This window comes from Chelonoidis abingdonii, chromosome 16, assembly GCF_003597395.2.
Source record: "Chelonoidis abingdonii isolate Lonesome George chromosome 16, CheloAbing_2.0, whole genome shotgun sequence".
Taxonomy (NCBI): Eukaryota; Metazoa; Chordata; order Testudines; family Testudinidae; genus Chelonoidis; species Chelonoidis abingdonii.
The window spans coordinates 9,659,688-9,677,097 of NC_133784.1; the positions used below are offsets into that span (position 1 = coordinate 9,659,688).

General features: G+C 46.1%; 1 protein-coding gene across 2 annotated transcripts in view; it reads right to left on the reverse strand.

Moving 5' to 3' along the window:
* WDFY4 (WDFY family member 4) overlaps positions 1-17,410 on the reverse strand; it is a 279,998-nt gene that overhangs the window by 40,914 nt on the left and 221,674 nt on the right. For both annotated transcript variants that reach the window (XM_075072902.1, XM_075072901.1), the window contains exons 48-52: positions 13,127-13,169; positions 11,201-11,320; positions 10,046-10,163; positions 8,261-8,370; positions 384-537 (exon numbers count right to left, since the gene is read on the reverse strand). In XM_075072902.1, coding sequence (XP_074929003.1) covers positions 384-537; positions 8,261-8,370; positions 10,046-10,163; positions 11,201-11,320; positions 13,127-13,169 — 545 coding nt within the window. The remainder of the gene's footprint in view (positions 1-383; positions 538-8,260; positions 8,371-10,045; positions 10,164-11,200; positions 11,321-13,126; positions 13,170-17,410) is intronic.

The window sequence follows — 17,410 nt, forward strand, 5'->3', positions numbered from 1 at the left end:
GCAGCTGGACACTGATATGGCTGGTACGAATCTGGGGTGATTCTCACCATTGTACAGATGGGAAATCGAGGCACAGAGAGAATAAGTGACTTGACCAAGGTCACACAGGGTGTCTGTGGCAGGGAATTGAAACCAGTTCTCCAAGGCTCTAGGGCAGTGCCCTAACCACTGGACCACCCATGCCAACCCTTCTGCCTATCTCCACAGAAGACAGTCCTGAAATGGGAGACTGAAACCAAAGCCCCTTGAAACTGAGATGCTTTGGGTCTGGATCCAAATACACAGCTCAGCCCCAGGTCAGCCAGCCAGGGCAGCTGCGACAGCCAGATCCCATCTCCCAGCACAACGCCGGTAGGAGCACTCACACTCCACCCAGTACTTACCGAATTCAAAGTGATTGCAGTTGGTTAAGAATTCAGGCAAGTAGAAGAACTCAGGGATGAGCTCCCGGACGTCACTCATGTTCTCTCTCGATGCCGAGTCCCACGCATTCTTCACACTGTGAAACATCCGGTCTGCTACATCAAAACTTCCCCCCTGCAGACATGGGGAGAGACAGACAGTGATCAGGGCTGGACTTCCAATGTTCTTCGTGACCTTACACTAACCCAAGAGGCAGCTGCCGAATCATAGCCCATTTTTTAATGAAAATCTAGGAACATATCAGGAAGGGCCTGACTCTGCCCTCGTTGATGCAGGTGTAACTGAGAGGGCAATCAGGCCTGGAGATATTGTGTAGCTTGCAGGAACTTGGAACCAAGCAGAAATGTGGCTCTCCTACATTAATGCTGATAATGATCATGCCTTTCTGTAGCATCTCTTACGTCCAAGTGCTTTACAAACAATGGGCCTGACTCTGGGATACTTCCTTAGACCCTGACTCAGGAATGGAATTAAACGAATGCTTACATCCACCACATACACATGCTTAGCGTAAGTGCCCTTCCTGAATAGGGATGATTTCATAAAATCAGGGCCTTTGAGAAATGTTTTTATTGATTTAATTGGAAGTTTTGCTTAGGATGGAGACCATGATATATTTCAGGTGTCATCTTCAAATGTGCCACAGCGATTTAGGAGCACAGATCCAATTGACTCCAAAAGGGATTTGTGCTCCTAAGTCACATAGGCACATCTTGAGAACCCTACTCCCTCTTATATTTGTATTGGGATCACAACATCCATCACTGAAACACATTTACTTCTAGCATAAAATAACTATTTATCAGCATTAAGCTGCTTTATCCAATAGTGAAGACAGCCAAGTCTCACTGAAGTTGCAGAGGGAAATTTGCCCCATTAGGATTTTGGTCCCATGCCCTTGCTGCCACCCTTGTGAAAAGTGCCCTGGGATCTCCATTGGCCAGAAGTGCTTAGGACTTGGTTTCACATCTCATCCAAACCCCTCCACACTGGGCTGGGGTGTTGCGTCAGTATTGACTCAGAACTGGGACACACCTAGGTCTTTCCTTGCAGGTCTCCCATCCACAACCGCCCAAGCCTGCTTAGCTGGTGACACCTGACTCAGTGCAGAAGCCTGTTTTTCGTAATTCCCTCTTTTCCTATAAATGTAGATTAAAGATTCCAACAGTGGCACTTCGAGTATGTCGACTCTTGGAGCGAGGGGTGTGGTTCCCAGTTGGAGCAGACATACCCCTGCTAGCTCTCATCAGGCTAGCACACTAAACAGTAGCTATGTCGATGCAGTAGCACAGGCAGTGGCTTGGGTTAGCCGCCTGAGAACATACCCACGAGGTCTAGACGGGTTTGCCTTTGGCAGGGCTAGCCTCTCCCGTCACTGTGGCTACACTGCTATTTTTAGCACACCAACTTGATGACAGCCAGTATGGTCTGTCTACGGGAGCTGGGAATCACACCCCAAGTGCAGATATACCCTCAGAGACACTGATGAAGTGCAACTCCGCACGGCCTCTTGGTCAGGGCTTGGGGTAACTCCACCATTTAACCCAGAATATTTCTCCAAACACCACCACAGAACATCACACACAATTTTTCCAAGTCCCAGGCAAATCCTGGAGAATATGGGCTTTTCTGGTTTCTTTGAAGGAAAGGTTGGATATAAAAGTTACTTTATCGGGGCAGGAAAGATGACCCAGTGGATGGGGCAGAGGTGTGGGACTCAGGAGGCTCAGATACTCTGTGTGATCTTAGGAAAGTCACTTATTCTAATCTGCGCCTCAGTTCCACGGTGGTAAAATGTGGCTAGTCCTTCCTTACCACCTAGGGGTGCTGTGAAGATAGAATCTGTTAATTATGAGGTGCTCAGATGCTATAGCGATGAGGAACATAGAAGTACCTGGGCAGATCAACAGAGCTCATTTCACTCCTGCTGTTTGCCCACTTTGTTAAAGAGAAGCCAGGAAGCATTTGGGGACCACGGGAACAGCCCTGTGCTCAGCCAGTAGAAGCACCCTAAATTCCATCCATAAGGAAGGTAGGAATATTAGGGCAATTAACAGCCGCTTCCAGTTCAGCTACTGTGTTCCACAATCCTCTTCACCAAGAGAGAGGGTGGCTTCAGGTACAGTCTGCATTGGATTCATTTATAGTGGGGCTAGGCCTCACCAGTCCAAGGTGGACCCTTGGCCCTTCTCATGTTGGGAGACTGGACCAAAGGAAAGAGGATCCAGGGATGCTATTTCTGGAAGCTGAATTCCAGCACTGAGCTGCACTTGGGCTAGCCAGACCATTAGGCCTCTCCAGAGAAAACATTCTCTCTCAGGCTTCACTGGGCCTAATTTTATGTAAGGGTTTGGTGATGTGGGTAATTTGTTTCACATATGGCAGCTTCCCAAGCTGAATTTGAGAAGTCAAAGGCCAGGTAACATTAAACTTGACCTGGGTGCCTACAGGCTGCACTTCAGCTGACTTGAATCCCCAGTGATTAATTTTGTGAGGGACTAAATTTCCTAGCCGCTACTTTCCTACATGCAATCAGCTTGCTCTGTACAAGCATGGACATAAGTTAGTGTAACCCACTGGTCCATGTGTGTTACAAGTCCCTAGCTCTGCTGATCTGCAGAGGGTATGAATTGTGACAGCCCACAGCTACAGAGAGACACCCCTTTAGCTCAAGCTGTAGCAGTTCATGCTTTTAGCTCCTAGTTCGTGCTTTTAGCTCCCCAGTTCAGTCCCAGGAGAGGGACATCACGTAAGCACAAATAGTGCCAGATTTGCATGCAAGCCCGTAAGATTCTGTCTCTTGCTGACTTGTTGGGATAACCTCATTTCCTCTGTTTACCTCTCTCCTTCTCCTGTTTGCTTCAGGAGCTAGATCAAGACTAATACGTCCTTTCTACCTAGCTACAGGTAACTGGGGTTTACCTTTCAGTCTCAAAAATATAAAAGTGACAGATAAGCATCCACGCAGCCCAACAAGAGGAGCTGCGCACGTGCAAAAAAATGAGACACCTACCCCTCCACCATATCACACTGCAGAGCAAACTCTACCTTTGGGTAAGCAGGTGCATGCCTCTGAAGTCAATGGAGCTTCAGTTTGGAATGTGCCTGTTCTGCTCCTGTTCCCAAAAATCTATACTAGGCCACTCCTGGCCACAGTCAAAGCGAAACACCCAGCTGCAGTCTTAGCAAAGCCATTCTGGATCAGAAGTTTGGCCCAGCCTCATCTCCAATTCACAATACCCGGGCATGACTTCCACTCCACTTCCTTGTTTCTCATCCAGCCCACTGAGCATCGTGGAGCCTTTACACTCCAACTCCAGGGACCACAAACAAACCTCTGACCAAGATCACACAGGCAAGCCTAGCTAGGAGACAGTATGATGCACAAGGTCATCTTGCTCTTGATCAGTATCAGGCAAGGACCCTTGGAGTCAAATTCACATTGAAATTAAAACAGGGTAGAAGGAGCACTATAAATAAATCAACAGCTAACAAGTATCTCATTGAAGCATATTAAAGGGTTTTGTATATTTAATCTTCACACAGCGCACTGTGTCTGGTAGTGATTGATGCTTTTTCATCTTTTTTTGCAGCTTTTATGAGCGCTGATGGTAATCTCCTGAGAAACAATATGATTTGTAATAAAAAGATTACCTGTATTAAATAAAAATAATATATACATAGGAAATGCTGTTAGTGTGACAAATCTGGTTAAAGATATTACCACCAAGAAAAAATGTGATTTTTTCCCTGGCTGTCTAATTCATTTTAAGGAAAAGTAATATCTTTAAAACTTAAGCCTGTATTATTTATAAAGGAAGCAATAACTGATTTTCCCATTTCTTATATTAATAAATTTATTTGCATATATTTATATCAGAATTAATGTTTTTTTTCTCTCTTGGAATACAAAAACTGCACTGAGAGGGAAAAAGAAAATCTGGAATTGCATTATGCTTTTCCACTGCATATTAACATAAACTCTGACACCTTTTTCATGGACCGCATGGAGTAAGACCTAAGGTTTCCTTCCTTTCTGTGAAGCCATTTCAGTGATCAGGGATATGGGTTAAGTTAAATACTGTTACAGCCACAGTACAATAAGGGGCTGTGCAAAGCAGTTAGGCAAAGTGACCACAGGAGAGAATCTAAGTTAGAATCAAACTGTGCTCCTATAAGAATTGATTCTGTGGGGGCCGAGCATGTGCCATTGATTATAATGTTGAGGGATTATAATACTGGGTCCTGATAAGGCCTTAAATCCAAGGAGCTCAAAGCGCTTCTCTGATGGCTATAAAGACATAAAATTTTACAAGCTCCCTAGAGAGGCTAACCAGCCACTATTTGCATTTACAGGAAGCGTTTCAGTGACTCATCTGGAGTCACAGAGAGCTGGGAATAAAACCTACATCTCTCAAGTCCCAGTGCTGCGTCGCAACACAACAATCCCCTTCCACCCACGTTGAAGCCCATTACACTTAATGAAGTATCACAGGCTCCAGAATCCCCTTTTTTGTATGTTCCCTTACTAAATAACACTGTCCTAGCCCCATCGATTGCCGGGTGCTATCAGCTCTATGGAATAGAGGAATGAAGATCCCCAGCCAACTCTGCCCTTTTAAAGGAAGTTGGATCTGAGATGCTGTGTTTCCCATTCGGACGAGTTCAAATGGGGGGGGGGGGGGGTCCATAAATAGATAGCTAAGGGATAATGTTTCTGTTATCTGTAAAGGGTTAACAAAGGGAACAAACACTGACCAGAGACCAATCGGAAACTGGGATTTTCAAAGTCAGTGGGAGGATTTTTGGGGTCTGAGTTTTTTGTCTGTCTCTCAGCTGTGAGAAGGTTCTTTCTATCTCTAATCTTCTGTTTCCAAATTGTAAGTACAGGTAGAAAAACAATAGAGCTTTTATGTTGTTTGGTTGTATTTACATGTGTGTAACTTGCTGGAATGTTTCAAATTGGATATCTTTTTGAATCAGACTGTTTATTCAATTTTTTCTTATAAGCAATAGCCCTGTATTGTCACTTATGCAGTGAATATTCTTATGTCTTTTTCTTTTCTTTTATATAAAGTTTCTTTTTAAGACTTGGGTTGAGTTTTTTCTCTCGGGTAGGGTAAGGAACAAAGGGAGGGATTCTCTTTGTGTAGATGTAAGGAGGTGAAACTCTGCAGCACAGGGAATTTGTGGGATGGGGAGAGAGATAGAATCTTTTCTGTTTCCTTGTATTTGGGTGTGTGCTCTTTGTGGATAGAGGAGACATGCTTCTTGGTATTGTGATTAAAGAGATTGCATCAGTACTCCCAGGTTAGCCCAGAGAGGAAAGTCTGGGTGGGAGAGAGGGGGAAGGGAAGTGGGTTATTTCCCTTTGTGGTAAAGACTCAGGGCTTCTGGTCTTGGGGTCCGTCCAGGGAAGGTTTCGGGAGACCAGAGGGGCCAAAACCCTGACTTTTTGGATGGTGCAGCGAGATCAAAGCTAAGCTGGTAATTAAGCTTAGAAGGGTTCATGCTAGGCACCCAGATTTTTGGATGCTAAGGTCCAGATTTGGGAGTTAGACGTATGATGGGGGGGCGGGAGGTGTTTGGAGCAGGCCAATCACAATAAAGCCTCTTCTCTTCTTAAGGGGCAGCTCTCACCTCAGCCTCATTCTTATCCCTCTTATCACATGACTATTTAGTTTCCTCACGAGCCTTTAGTGTGGGACCCCATTAAAGGTTATTTCTAAAAGTCCAAGTACATTGTATTGTCTGGATCACCCTTGTCCACATGCTTACTGATACCTGCAAAGAATTCCAATAGACTGGTGAGGCATGATTTCCCTTTGCAAAAGCCATGTTGACTCTGTTCCAACATATCGTGTTGATGTGTCTGATAGTTCTGCTCTTTGCTATAGTTTCTACCAGTTTTCCCGGTACTGAATTATGCACATCAGCCTGTAACTATCAGGACCGTCTCTGGAGCCCTTTTAAAAAGATCAGCATTACATTAGCTATCTTTCGGTCATCCAGTACAGAAGTTTGTTTCAGCAATAGTAAGTATGTAGTGTCCCTGCCAGCAGAAGGTGCTACAATTAGACTGCAGTGACCAGAATTGGAGAGATCATTCCCAGACTACGTGCTATGGACATTGCTGCAAGTCCTGACTCAACCAATCATATAGCTCAGGCTGCTCAAGTCTGCTCCTCTCCTGACTGTACCTGGGAGTTAGCAGTCCCTAAGCTGCTACAGGATCAGGTATACGTGGGGAAAAGACAATATCAGCTCTGATTCACATGCATCAGTGCAATACCAGAGGAATGAGGCACTCGGTGAAACCATTCAGTGGTTTAACCAGATCTACCTCAAGGCAAAATTTTGGATGCTTATCTAGATCTCAGATGCTTTGGGAGCCACCTACCAATCACACATGAATGCAGCCATGCAGACTGGTGGCTTGTTATGGATAAAAAGCATCCCGGTGAGCCAGAACAGCATTTGTAGTTTACAACAGTGCTAAGTGAGCCCCAGTCATTGACGACTGCTGCTAACATATGGTTCGCAGAACTCCGTGGAAAAGCATTGCCTCAGGTGGTTCACTAGCCCATTGCTCACTGCTGGGAACAACCAATTTCATGGGGTTTATTGCTTAATTAACACAGCACATTATTTCCATTACCTCATTAAAAGAAAAAAAAAACAAAGCAGAGCTGCAGCAAAGCAATTGGAGAGGGATGCGGCCAGTCCTCCTCCGTCACACAACAGTCCCTGGGCACCCGAGCACCACAGCCCGAAAGCTCAGCCCAGCTTCCCTTGATTAGACTGTACCATAAAGACATGCAGATGTCAGTAGGAGCCACCCTAAAATACCTTGTCCTAGGTCCACTCCCCAACCCCAGGTAAACAGCATCAAAATTCCAGGTGCATAGCACTGAACTGCACGGACCTCCTTGAAGGTGTGACCCCAGCCACTTGTTGAACAGGATGCCCTTGAATAAGCAGGCCTACAGGCCAGTTCAGCCAGGGAAGGTAAAAAGGAAGCTCCTGAGACAAGTGACATCACCTCTTTCCTCAGAGTTCGCTTTACCACCAAACAAAAGGAGTCATGTCCAGGCACAGCAACACAAAACCCCCCTCACCGGGTCTTCTTGTCTGAGCCCTTAGCTCCTGTGGTGAGCTCAGGCTTTGCCTTATAGAGTTTCCCAAAAGTGGGCACTGCCTTCCCTGGTCATGTGACCTCCAGATTTTCAGTCCTGACTGGGCAAACTACATTTCCCATCATGCCTGGTTTTAGGGTATGCGTCCCCTGCAATAAAAGACCTGCAGCATGGCCACAGATGGGCCTGGTCAACAGAAAGGGGTGAGTATCAGAGCCTATGCTTCAGCCCAAGCCCAAACCTCTACACTGCAAAGTTTTGCACCGCAGCCCAAGCTCCATGTGCCCGAGTCAACTGACCCGGCCTCTGAAACTCAGTGCTGCGGGTTTTTTAGTGCAGTGCAGATGTATCCCTACAGGCCCCAGGGGGCATAACAGGTGCACTGGGAAGGATGTGTAAGGCCCAGTACCAGCTACTGTCCCATCCCAGTACACACACGTCAGGGTATTGTGATGGATAATCTAGGCTCCCCTGTCCTACGACTGGACCCTCTGTTAGAATATAATATATACACACAGCTCTTTGCCAGTGAGTTCAATGGGAGCAGGATGGGGCCTCCACCAACCCCAGACTTCACTTGTGACACAAGAACGAACGGGCAGCTCATTAGCCAGTGGCTGGAATCAGCTCTCATGTTCCACGTAGCATAGAAGAGCTGAACCTGCTCCGTATGAGAGAGGCTAAATGCGGTGTCCTTTTACCTGAAGAGCGCAGAAGGTCTGCGTAAATGGCTCCAGTCGGACCAAGTATGACGCTACTATGATGGCCGACGAGTAGTGGGTGCAATAGTGACATTGGGCCGATGGGTCTCCTGTAAATTAGAGGTAATTGGATCTCAGTTTGAAACATTGCCATTTGAAGGAACAGCTGCAAATTACCACAACACAATTGTGGGGGACAGGGTTGGAAAAATAGGTGTGCAAAGATCCATGTGCAAGGGCATGCCAGATGGGATGTGGGCACACACAACCAGGCAGGTACACTGAAACCTGGCTATGTGTGCATACCCCCTTTACATGTGACTGCACACACTTTGGATGTAATACTGGAGGGGAGCAGAGTCCCTAAAGGGTGTATGTGGCTCACCCTGTGGCCCTTGATGTCCCTGGGGTCCTTAGGTGCCATTTTGTTGCATTTGCAAGAAGGTTAATCCCATAATGATCAGCCATGTGGCCACATAAGGACTGGATGGAGTCCCATGTAATCCCTACAGCCCAATGGATGATGCAGATACCACAATGACAGGTGCCTTAACATTCATGGAGCTAGATTCCGAATGCCCTCCTCCTTCCATGCCATCCTGCCTGCTCCTCCTCCATCCCCCCCAGTGCTTAAAGTGTGCTAGGTCAAAAGGGGTGCAGACCTGGCAAATATAAAATGTCTACCTCTGAGCTGGGCCCTGGCGGAGTGCACATTTCAGCCCTGTCTCTCAGGGTACAAGCAGCCAGCCACAGCTGCTGCAGGAAGCAATTCTCCCCTTTCCCCAGGGGCCAAGGCTATTCTTGGGGGTGGGGGTTTAGAACCCAGCAGCTAGGGTGGTTCCTTCTCCATCCCCTCCTGTGAGGCCTTTACCCTTCTCCTTCCCCCTCCATCCTTGCCTGGAAGGGGGAGAGGGGACCTTGCTGTGGCCTGCCAGCCTAAGAGGGGGCTGAAGAACCCCAGGAGCTGCAAGAGGAACGAACAGTGGTGAGGCTAAACCATAGAATAGAATATTAGGGTTAGAAGGGACTGCAGGAGGTCATTTAGTCTAACCCCCTGCTCAAAGCAGGACCAGTCCCCAGACAGATTTCTTTTTTACCCCAGTTCCCTAAATGGCCCCCTCAAGGACTGAGCTCACAACCGTGGGTTTAGCAGGCCAATGCTCAAATCACTGAACTACCCCTCCCCCAAAGGGCAAAGCAGATGAGGGGGCAGGAGGTTGGGCAGGTGGGGGGCAGAGTTGCTGTGGGATGGGAAACAGGCAGAGGTGGTGTTTTCATTTTAGTAGAAAATGATAGCTTCTCCCCCACAACACACAGACATTTTTCAGCCCCCTTTAAGCTCTGCACCCCATCCCTATTCTCTCCCACATCACCCTGTTCCCCAGCAAAGCCCCACTCCCCAGGGGCCAAATTGCCTCACTTCCCCCAATCCCCTACTGTAGCTATCAGCCAGGATGTCTGCAAGGACCCTCGCTGGGCAGGTGGCCTCTGCTGCTAAGCCCCCTGCCCCAGTACTGGTCTCTGGCCTGAGGGTGAGGATGGGACCTAGCAGTGCAGGACACATCAGGATGGAGGACACTCAGGACGGGGAACATCAGGATGGGAGTCACTCCTCGTAGGAGGCACGTCCCAGGAACCTGAGGCCCTCTCTCTTCCGGCTCTCTCCAAGCCCTAGAAATCAACTGGTCCTCTCGCAGGTGACATCTCCCTAGGAATCCACCCAGCATTCAAGGGGTTCAGTGGGAGCTGGATCTGTGCTTCTTGTGATTTTCCGAAAGCACTCACCTTCGCTCTTCTCCACCTCATGGTAGCGCTGGATAAATTTGCGTTTCCTTTCCAGTGTCTGAGCTCCCATGGGCTTGGAAAGGTCTCGGAATGTCTGGGGGCTAGCAAGGTTCAGCATCTGCAAGGCAAACATCGGGGATGGGGGAGCAGCTGAACTCTCTTGGAACCCCACTGACCAGGCTCAGCTCTGTGACCTGCTTAGCTGCATCGGCTTAGCTGCATCAGCCACACCTGCATCCAGGGGAATTTGCTGAGCTTGGTGCTCATCCCTTCAAAACTGGTGTGACGCCCTCGCCAGCATGGAACGCCTCCCCATTACTCTGTGGGAACTGCGTTAACCGGTGCAAGGTATCAGTATGGCCATAGCAAACTGGGAGACGCGTCACAGGAAGCTATGCGTTGGGCAGGTATAAGCTGGTAGAAATGATGCCCTCAGTCCCTGGGGAAAGAGAATGAGCCCTGCCTTCAGGCATCACCACTTTGCTGGTTGGTTCATGGAGTGACCCCAGCATATAGTGCAGAAACCGCAGCATATCTGCTTTTCTGGGCAGAGGTTCAATGCTACCAAGATTCACCTCCCAAGGGAGAGGGAAAGATCCTTGGAAGCACAGGGCATGTGCCTCTGAGAGGGCAGTATGTGCAAAGAGCCTCCACCCGGAGGGTATGTTCACACTGCAATCAGGACAGCATGCATAGGCATACATGTGCTGGCTTGCAATACCTAGCTATGTAGCCATGACGACACAGGCCAGCTGCCCATGTCTCTATGGTCCCAGACTGTACTGTACTTGGGCAGCTGGCTCGTGCCGCTGCGGCTACACTGCTATTTTTAGTGAGCTAGCTCAATCATAGCTAGATCGAGTATGCCTCAACGTGCTGCAGTTGTGCCTCCCGATTGCTGTGTAGATGTATCCAGACTGGCACAGCCTGCATGAAGGGACAAGCAGCAGTACCTGCTCTCAGAGGAGCATAGGGCCTGCTCCCTCCATTGCCCACTCTCTGGCACACTGTTCTGAGCCCGCTCTCTGGCACAGTATAGCCGTGGCTCGAGACCTCAGGAGTGGGTTCTAGAACTAGGCCCACCCCAGCATTCACGTCAGTGCATGGCTTCTACTGCAGAAAGCACAGAAAAACTACTGAGCACAAAGATCTCACCTGGGAGTGGTAATCAGCCAAGATCCAGGGGAACACAGGGTACTGCATATAGTCATTGTACGTGCGCCCCGCCAGCGTGTTCAGGTACATCAGGTAGTCGAAGTTACTGATCTCTCTCTTCTGCCACATCAGAGAAAAACCATCACAAACCCCTAAGGTGAAGCTGCTCTTGGCTCTTGGTTAATCAGTAAGAGCCAACCCCACACAGTCTAAACACAACTCATTAGCACAGCCAGTCGGGACATGGGAATATTTTTACTGGTAATTAAAAAGTTTCTATTTTCTCCAAAATTTTTCCTCACAAAGCATTTGGGTTTTTGGTGAAAAACATCAACAGAAAAAATTGGTTTATGGGTTTTCGATGAAAACATGAAAATTGCCTTCAAAATTGGGCATTTCCAGCAGAAATTTCCATTTGGACAAAAAAGCCCGTTTTCATTTAAATGTTTTGAACAAAAAGCAGTTACCAGCTCTACTTGCTACCCAGAGCCACTGCGCGGTTTTTGGTCTTTCAGTTCGTTGTGAATGGTGCCAGAGTGACTGTCCTGGCAAGTGAAGTCCCCTTACTGGGGACTAATTCACAAAACAAATACAGCTTGGAAATTGACAATGCAAATTTCCCATACATTGTCCCCTTGTCCTCAGTGTGCACAGGGCAAAATGCCTTGAACCTGACTTGGAGAGACCGCCTCTCTGGGTGAGAGGGGAGTTCATCCTTCTTGTGATCTCTGTGCTGAAATGCCAGCAAGGGTGCCAACTGTAAGGGTAGTTCTTGTGATGATTATTATTAATATATGTGTTGTGTTAGCACCTAGGGGGCTCAATGGCACATGCTTTGCTAGGTGCTGTGTGCACACACACGCCCAATCATTGAGATCTGGACATCTGTGCGCTGGAAACTGGACTGAACCCAGCAGCTCATTTCGTATGCATTACAAAGAGCTCTCAGCTGGTAACAATGTTCAGATGGTAGCAATGCCCATTGGCCTGGATTCTGAGCCATCAGAGACGGCAGCTGCTTTTAAACTTTGGAAGCAATCTCAGAACTCCAAGGAGGCCCTGTTCAGCTGGGCCACAGTGTTATAAATACTATAATCAATCAGCAACCTCTATTCAAATCAGCACAAGCCTACATCAGCCTGCTACTATTCTATAATAATCAGTTCACCAAAATGTTAAATAAGTTTTCTCATTGGATCTTCTTTAGACTATGTAATTTACATACTGGCTGAAACCATTAAATGCTCTAGTGTTATATGTATGTAACAGGGAACTGTATCGCTTTCATATGGTTTGATAGAGAGCCAACACACAACTGTTTTATTGTTATCTACATGCAGGAGAATCCTGGCAAACGCCCTGCAGAGCCAAATGTGATAGAGCCCGTGGATTTCTACATTGTCTTCTATGGCCATCAAGATCTTTATCAGAGGTGCGTAGCCACTGGAAGCTACAGTCCAGGCACTCAGCTGGTGTAGGACGGTATCACTCCAGTGAAACAATGGAGCTTTGCTGATTTACATCTGCTGAGACCTCCTTCTACACATCCCCTCATCTTGACTAGAGTGGTCATCTTAGGCATCACTGCAGCAAAGAACTAATGCCCGAGGTCCATCTAGCCTGTCTCCAATGCCCGAGGTCTCCAACAGTGGCAAGCATCAGCTGCTTCAGAGGAAGGTGCAAGGAAACTGCAATAACCCAGTGTGGGCTAATCTGCACCCCATGAAGGGTCTCACCCCAATCCCAAATAGTGAGAGATTGACTCTAAGCCCTGCAGGATGAAGTTTGTCTTTTTAGCAGTATTGTTGGGGTTCCTGGTACACTTCAGTAGGGCAGAGAGAGTTGGTCCATCCTTTTCTTTCCTCTCCTAGGTACTGACATGGTTTTACTTATCAGAGAGTTAGCCAGAGATGTGTCTACATTTACCTGCCATTTCTGGAGCATCGTCTTTTCCCCTCCCGTATTCTTCCTGCATGAAACAAAGTTTTTATTGTCACCATGTGCTTCAAAACCACTGGAGAATGACTAAGAAATTACATTAATATTCCAATCCCTGCCTTGCACCCCAACTTGCTTTGAATAGGCTTTTCTCATTAACAAAGTCTATTTCCCAATCAATCTTCATATAAAAATTCTGCTTTCCCACCCCTATCACTTTGGACCTACAGCAGTTCTGAAAAAATGATTGCCAGGTTTGTGCTTTTTCTATTATTTTTAATAATGGGGAAAATGTATTTTCCTCCTTCCTTGTCCTCTTCACTCTCATAAATGCTCAGCAACTTTTGTTCATTTTTAAAAAAAATAGCCCTGAAGAAGATTACAAGTTGGAGAAATTTCAGGCCAAAAGGTGAAAGCATCAAGAGTTCTGAGCAAATTAAAACAAGATGTAGAATATATTTAAATAGTGGGGAGCTACCAAAACCAAGTGTGTTGTTCAGTAGTAGTGCCCTCAGACCTCTTACCTTGGGCTATGCTCTTGTTAAATCCAAAAAGTTAAGTAGGGTAGTGTCTGGTTGGTTCTTGGACGCATGTCACCTACCAAGGTGCTGCCATGTGGTACTGCCAATTCAGTTGGGCAGCAGTAGCCTTTTCTTATGAGTACATTGCCCCAGCATGGTGACTCTCTCAGAGACAGAATTACTAACTCCTCAGAAATAAAATCATATGTTCTAGTTCAACTCCAGCTATGGGCTTGAAACAGGAATTACTGGGTGACGTTTTCTGGCCTGTTTTTCATGCAAGAGGTCAGAGTAGATTACCATAATGGTCCCTTCTGGCCGTAAAATCAACGATTTAGGAGAAAATCTAGAATATTCTACTTTCACCACCACTTTTTATTTAATGAATTATCAGGAATAAATCCTTGTAACATGACCCTAATGATTATATAATTGGAACCAAGCAATTTCTTTTGTCAAATAATTTATTCATCCTCCCTCCCTCCCTCTCTTCTCCCCAAAAAATACAGCTTTGGATCGAATTTGTCAAATAGGTTTGGCAAAAGAAAGAAAAGAAAAGAAAAGAAAAATTAAGTCACAATGTTTCATTTTTACATTTACTAAATGAAACATTTTGATTTTTGTTTCAAAATGGGGTTCTGTTAAAAAATAGCAAGATTTAATTACCAAAAAAAGGTAAAAAACACTGAAAAATGAAATGAAACATTTTGTTCGGTGTGAAATGAATTTTTCCTTAGACTGCAAAATCAATTATTCACCCAGCCCTCTCTCTATCATTATCTTGCTGTATAATTTCTATTGGACAAGCGAATGTTTCAGAATAAGGATAAGTATTATTTGCCTGTTGCTTAGGCAATGTTTTTAGTGCAGATTATGGGTTAATCTCATTGAACAAACAATAAAATCTAGGACTGATTCTGTCTCACAACCTAAAACTCATACACTTCTTTGTTTAGTTCCCCTGCGTGACCAGCCAATCATAGGTTAAGTTTATAGCAACCATGCACGCAAACAACAAGTGTCATTCACATCTGATACGGGAGGATGGATCTTGGCTCTTTGCCCTAAAGACAAGAGGGTAAATGCTGCTCTCCGTTACGTGGTGTAAATCACGAAGGACTCCACTGACTGCAATGGGATTACTTCGGATTTGAACCACTGATTCTGAGTAGAATTTGGCCCAGGAATTTAGGAATTCTAAAGTAGCAAATTGGGGTACTATAAACACCTGCTATTTGTCACACAGTTCTCACGTTCCTATGTGTAGGTTTTGCAGAATTTTGTGCATCGTCTTGGCTAGCACATTCTGGAAGGGAGGAAAGCAGACTGTATGCTACGAGAGGGGGAGAGGGGTTAAGGAGCTTGTCTATGGTCAGGTTATGAGGCTGTAGCGGGATTGGATTAGGGAACCTGTCATGGAGGGATCAGGTTGGGTTTTAGCAGCTGGCAGGCAGGATTGGATCAACTTGCTTCTCATGGGGTGGATGAGTTGGCAGGGGTGCCCAGGCTGCTGGCATTAATCAAGGGTCCGTGGTGAACCCTTTGGTGGGGAATTCTGAAGGAGTTCTGCAACATATGAACTTGCTGCACCCCTCAGTCCTTCAGAGTTTTAAAGAGGCACCACTCTATGGGGGAGATTAAAATATTAGATATTGCAATCAATTGGCCAAGTGTACATATATTTACACAGGTATACCACTGTCCTCTAGTGGATAGAAACAGAACTGTTGAGCTGTGTGTCACAGGCCCTATATTCCTAACAGCTAATGGGGATTCTCTGGGGGCCACTTAGACCTCTGCCTGGGTCACACAGTTCTAAGTGGTTGCTGCAGAATTTAAAGAGATTGAGGAGTCAGCCATCCTCATGGAGGTATTCAAAGGTAAGTCTAGATAGTCCCACCTCAGACATATCCTGTTGGGAAGTAGAGGGCTAGACTTGATAGCCCCTTCCAGTCTCAAAGATTCTGGAATTCTGTGCCAGAACATGATGACTCACAGAGGTCAGAACTTTGACCACAGGCCTGGGATGGTCAAAATAATTCCTCCCACTTCCCTGACCATCTTTCATCAAACAACGTGTCTCCAGCCAACATCTCCCCAGCTAACACAGCGCAGGCTGAGAGTAGATCAGCAGCAGCTACCACAGAGCAGTGAGTGCACTTAACACAAAATCCAGGGCTAATGACAAAAAGGAAAGGGGGACAGGAGCTTTATAAACATAAATAGCTGAACTTTTCAAGGGGGTGAGTTTACCTGGATTCAACAGATGCACCCATCTACTGTATGCTATTTCTAGGGTGTTAACCACTGTAACATCTGAGCACCATGTATGTCTGCTCACAATGATTTACCTTTGCCTGGGCCATCCATGGAGTGATTAATTAATCCCTATTCGATGAAGATCAGCCTGTGGCCTCACTCTAGTTATAGCCGGCCAGAGCTCTCTGTGCATTAGCGATGGGTAAAGCTCAAAAGGTTTCATCAAAGCCCTGGGATAAAATTCTGCCCTTATTGAAGTCAATGGCAAAACTCCCACTAATTTCAGTAGGGCCAGGATTTCACTCCTGTTGTTTTTACTCAACTATCTGAAGTTCTAAAGTCTGCAAAATAGGGTAGGAATTCTCATAAGCAGCAGCTTCCTTGAGGAATTCCCAGTATTTACCTGCTCCACATTGAGTTGAGAATATTCTACAGTCAGACCTTTCCCTGGAATATCAACAATCCAACTTCTGCTTCCTGCACCGACAAAGAAGAGTAGAGGTGCATGGAAATAATTGCTTCCCCTTTAAAGTTCGCCAGCTTTTCCTCAAGCCTCAGCAAGGTTCAGTTTAGGTGACACAAGGGCAGTGGTGCAAGGTTGCTGTTATTTGACTGTTCCAGTTTACCTGTCCCTGATATTCTTCCACCACTCCAATGATGGAGGGAAAATATGAAATATGTAAATAATGAGAATAAGAATTTAAAAGCTTGAACTTTTGTAGCACCTTCCCCCTGAGTATCTTGTAGTGCTTTATGAACATCAGTCAAATTAGCCTCTCAACCCTTCCCTGAGAGTTAGGGAAATATCATTCCTATTTGATAGGTGACAAGACTCTGGCTGTATTCCTGAGTTGGATAATGACTGCTCTGTGCCTCAGTTTAACTCTTCACAAAATGAGGGTCATGCTATCAACCCACCTCACAAGGCTTAACTCATTGAGGCTTAACTCATTTTGGTCAGACTGTGCTGAGACCCCTGAGTGGTACAAAAGTATATCTTATATTTACAGAATGCCTTTGACACCACAGGCCTTTTACAAACTGATACAGGCATAGGGGTACCTTTTCCACTACTGAAATGTAGCATCCAGTGCAGAGAAGCACAGGCAGTCAAGTATACCGTGTACACCATAACTAGCAGTGGGGTGTAGGTGGACTATATTCACCGGTGTTGGAACCTGGCAAGCACACCAGCGTTAACACTAAACCTTTTCATGCTCACACCATCCTGGAATCTTTAATGACCACATGTTTCAAACAGTTCCCTGGTTTTACACCTCACGACAAAGACAGCACCTCCGGCAGCCCCTTGCACAACATATTTAAATTACAGCTATTTCTTTTCCTCAGCGATTTATTGGTTCCACTTTGAAGCCATCATACCTGGCCACAGAAAGCACAGGCTTGTTACCCTAGGCCTAAGAGAAGAATTATGGTAAATTCACACGTCATAATAAGAGAAGCTCCCCAGGGAGGCATAATGGAATGAATA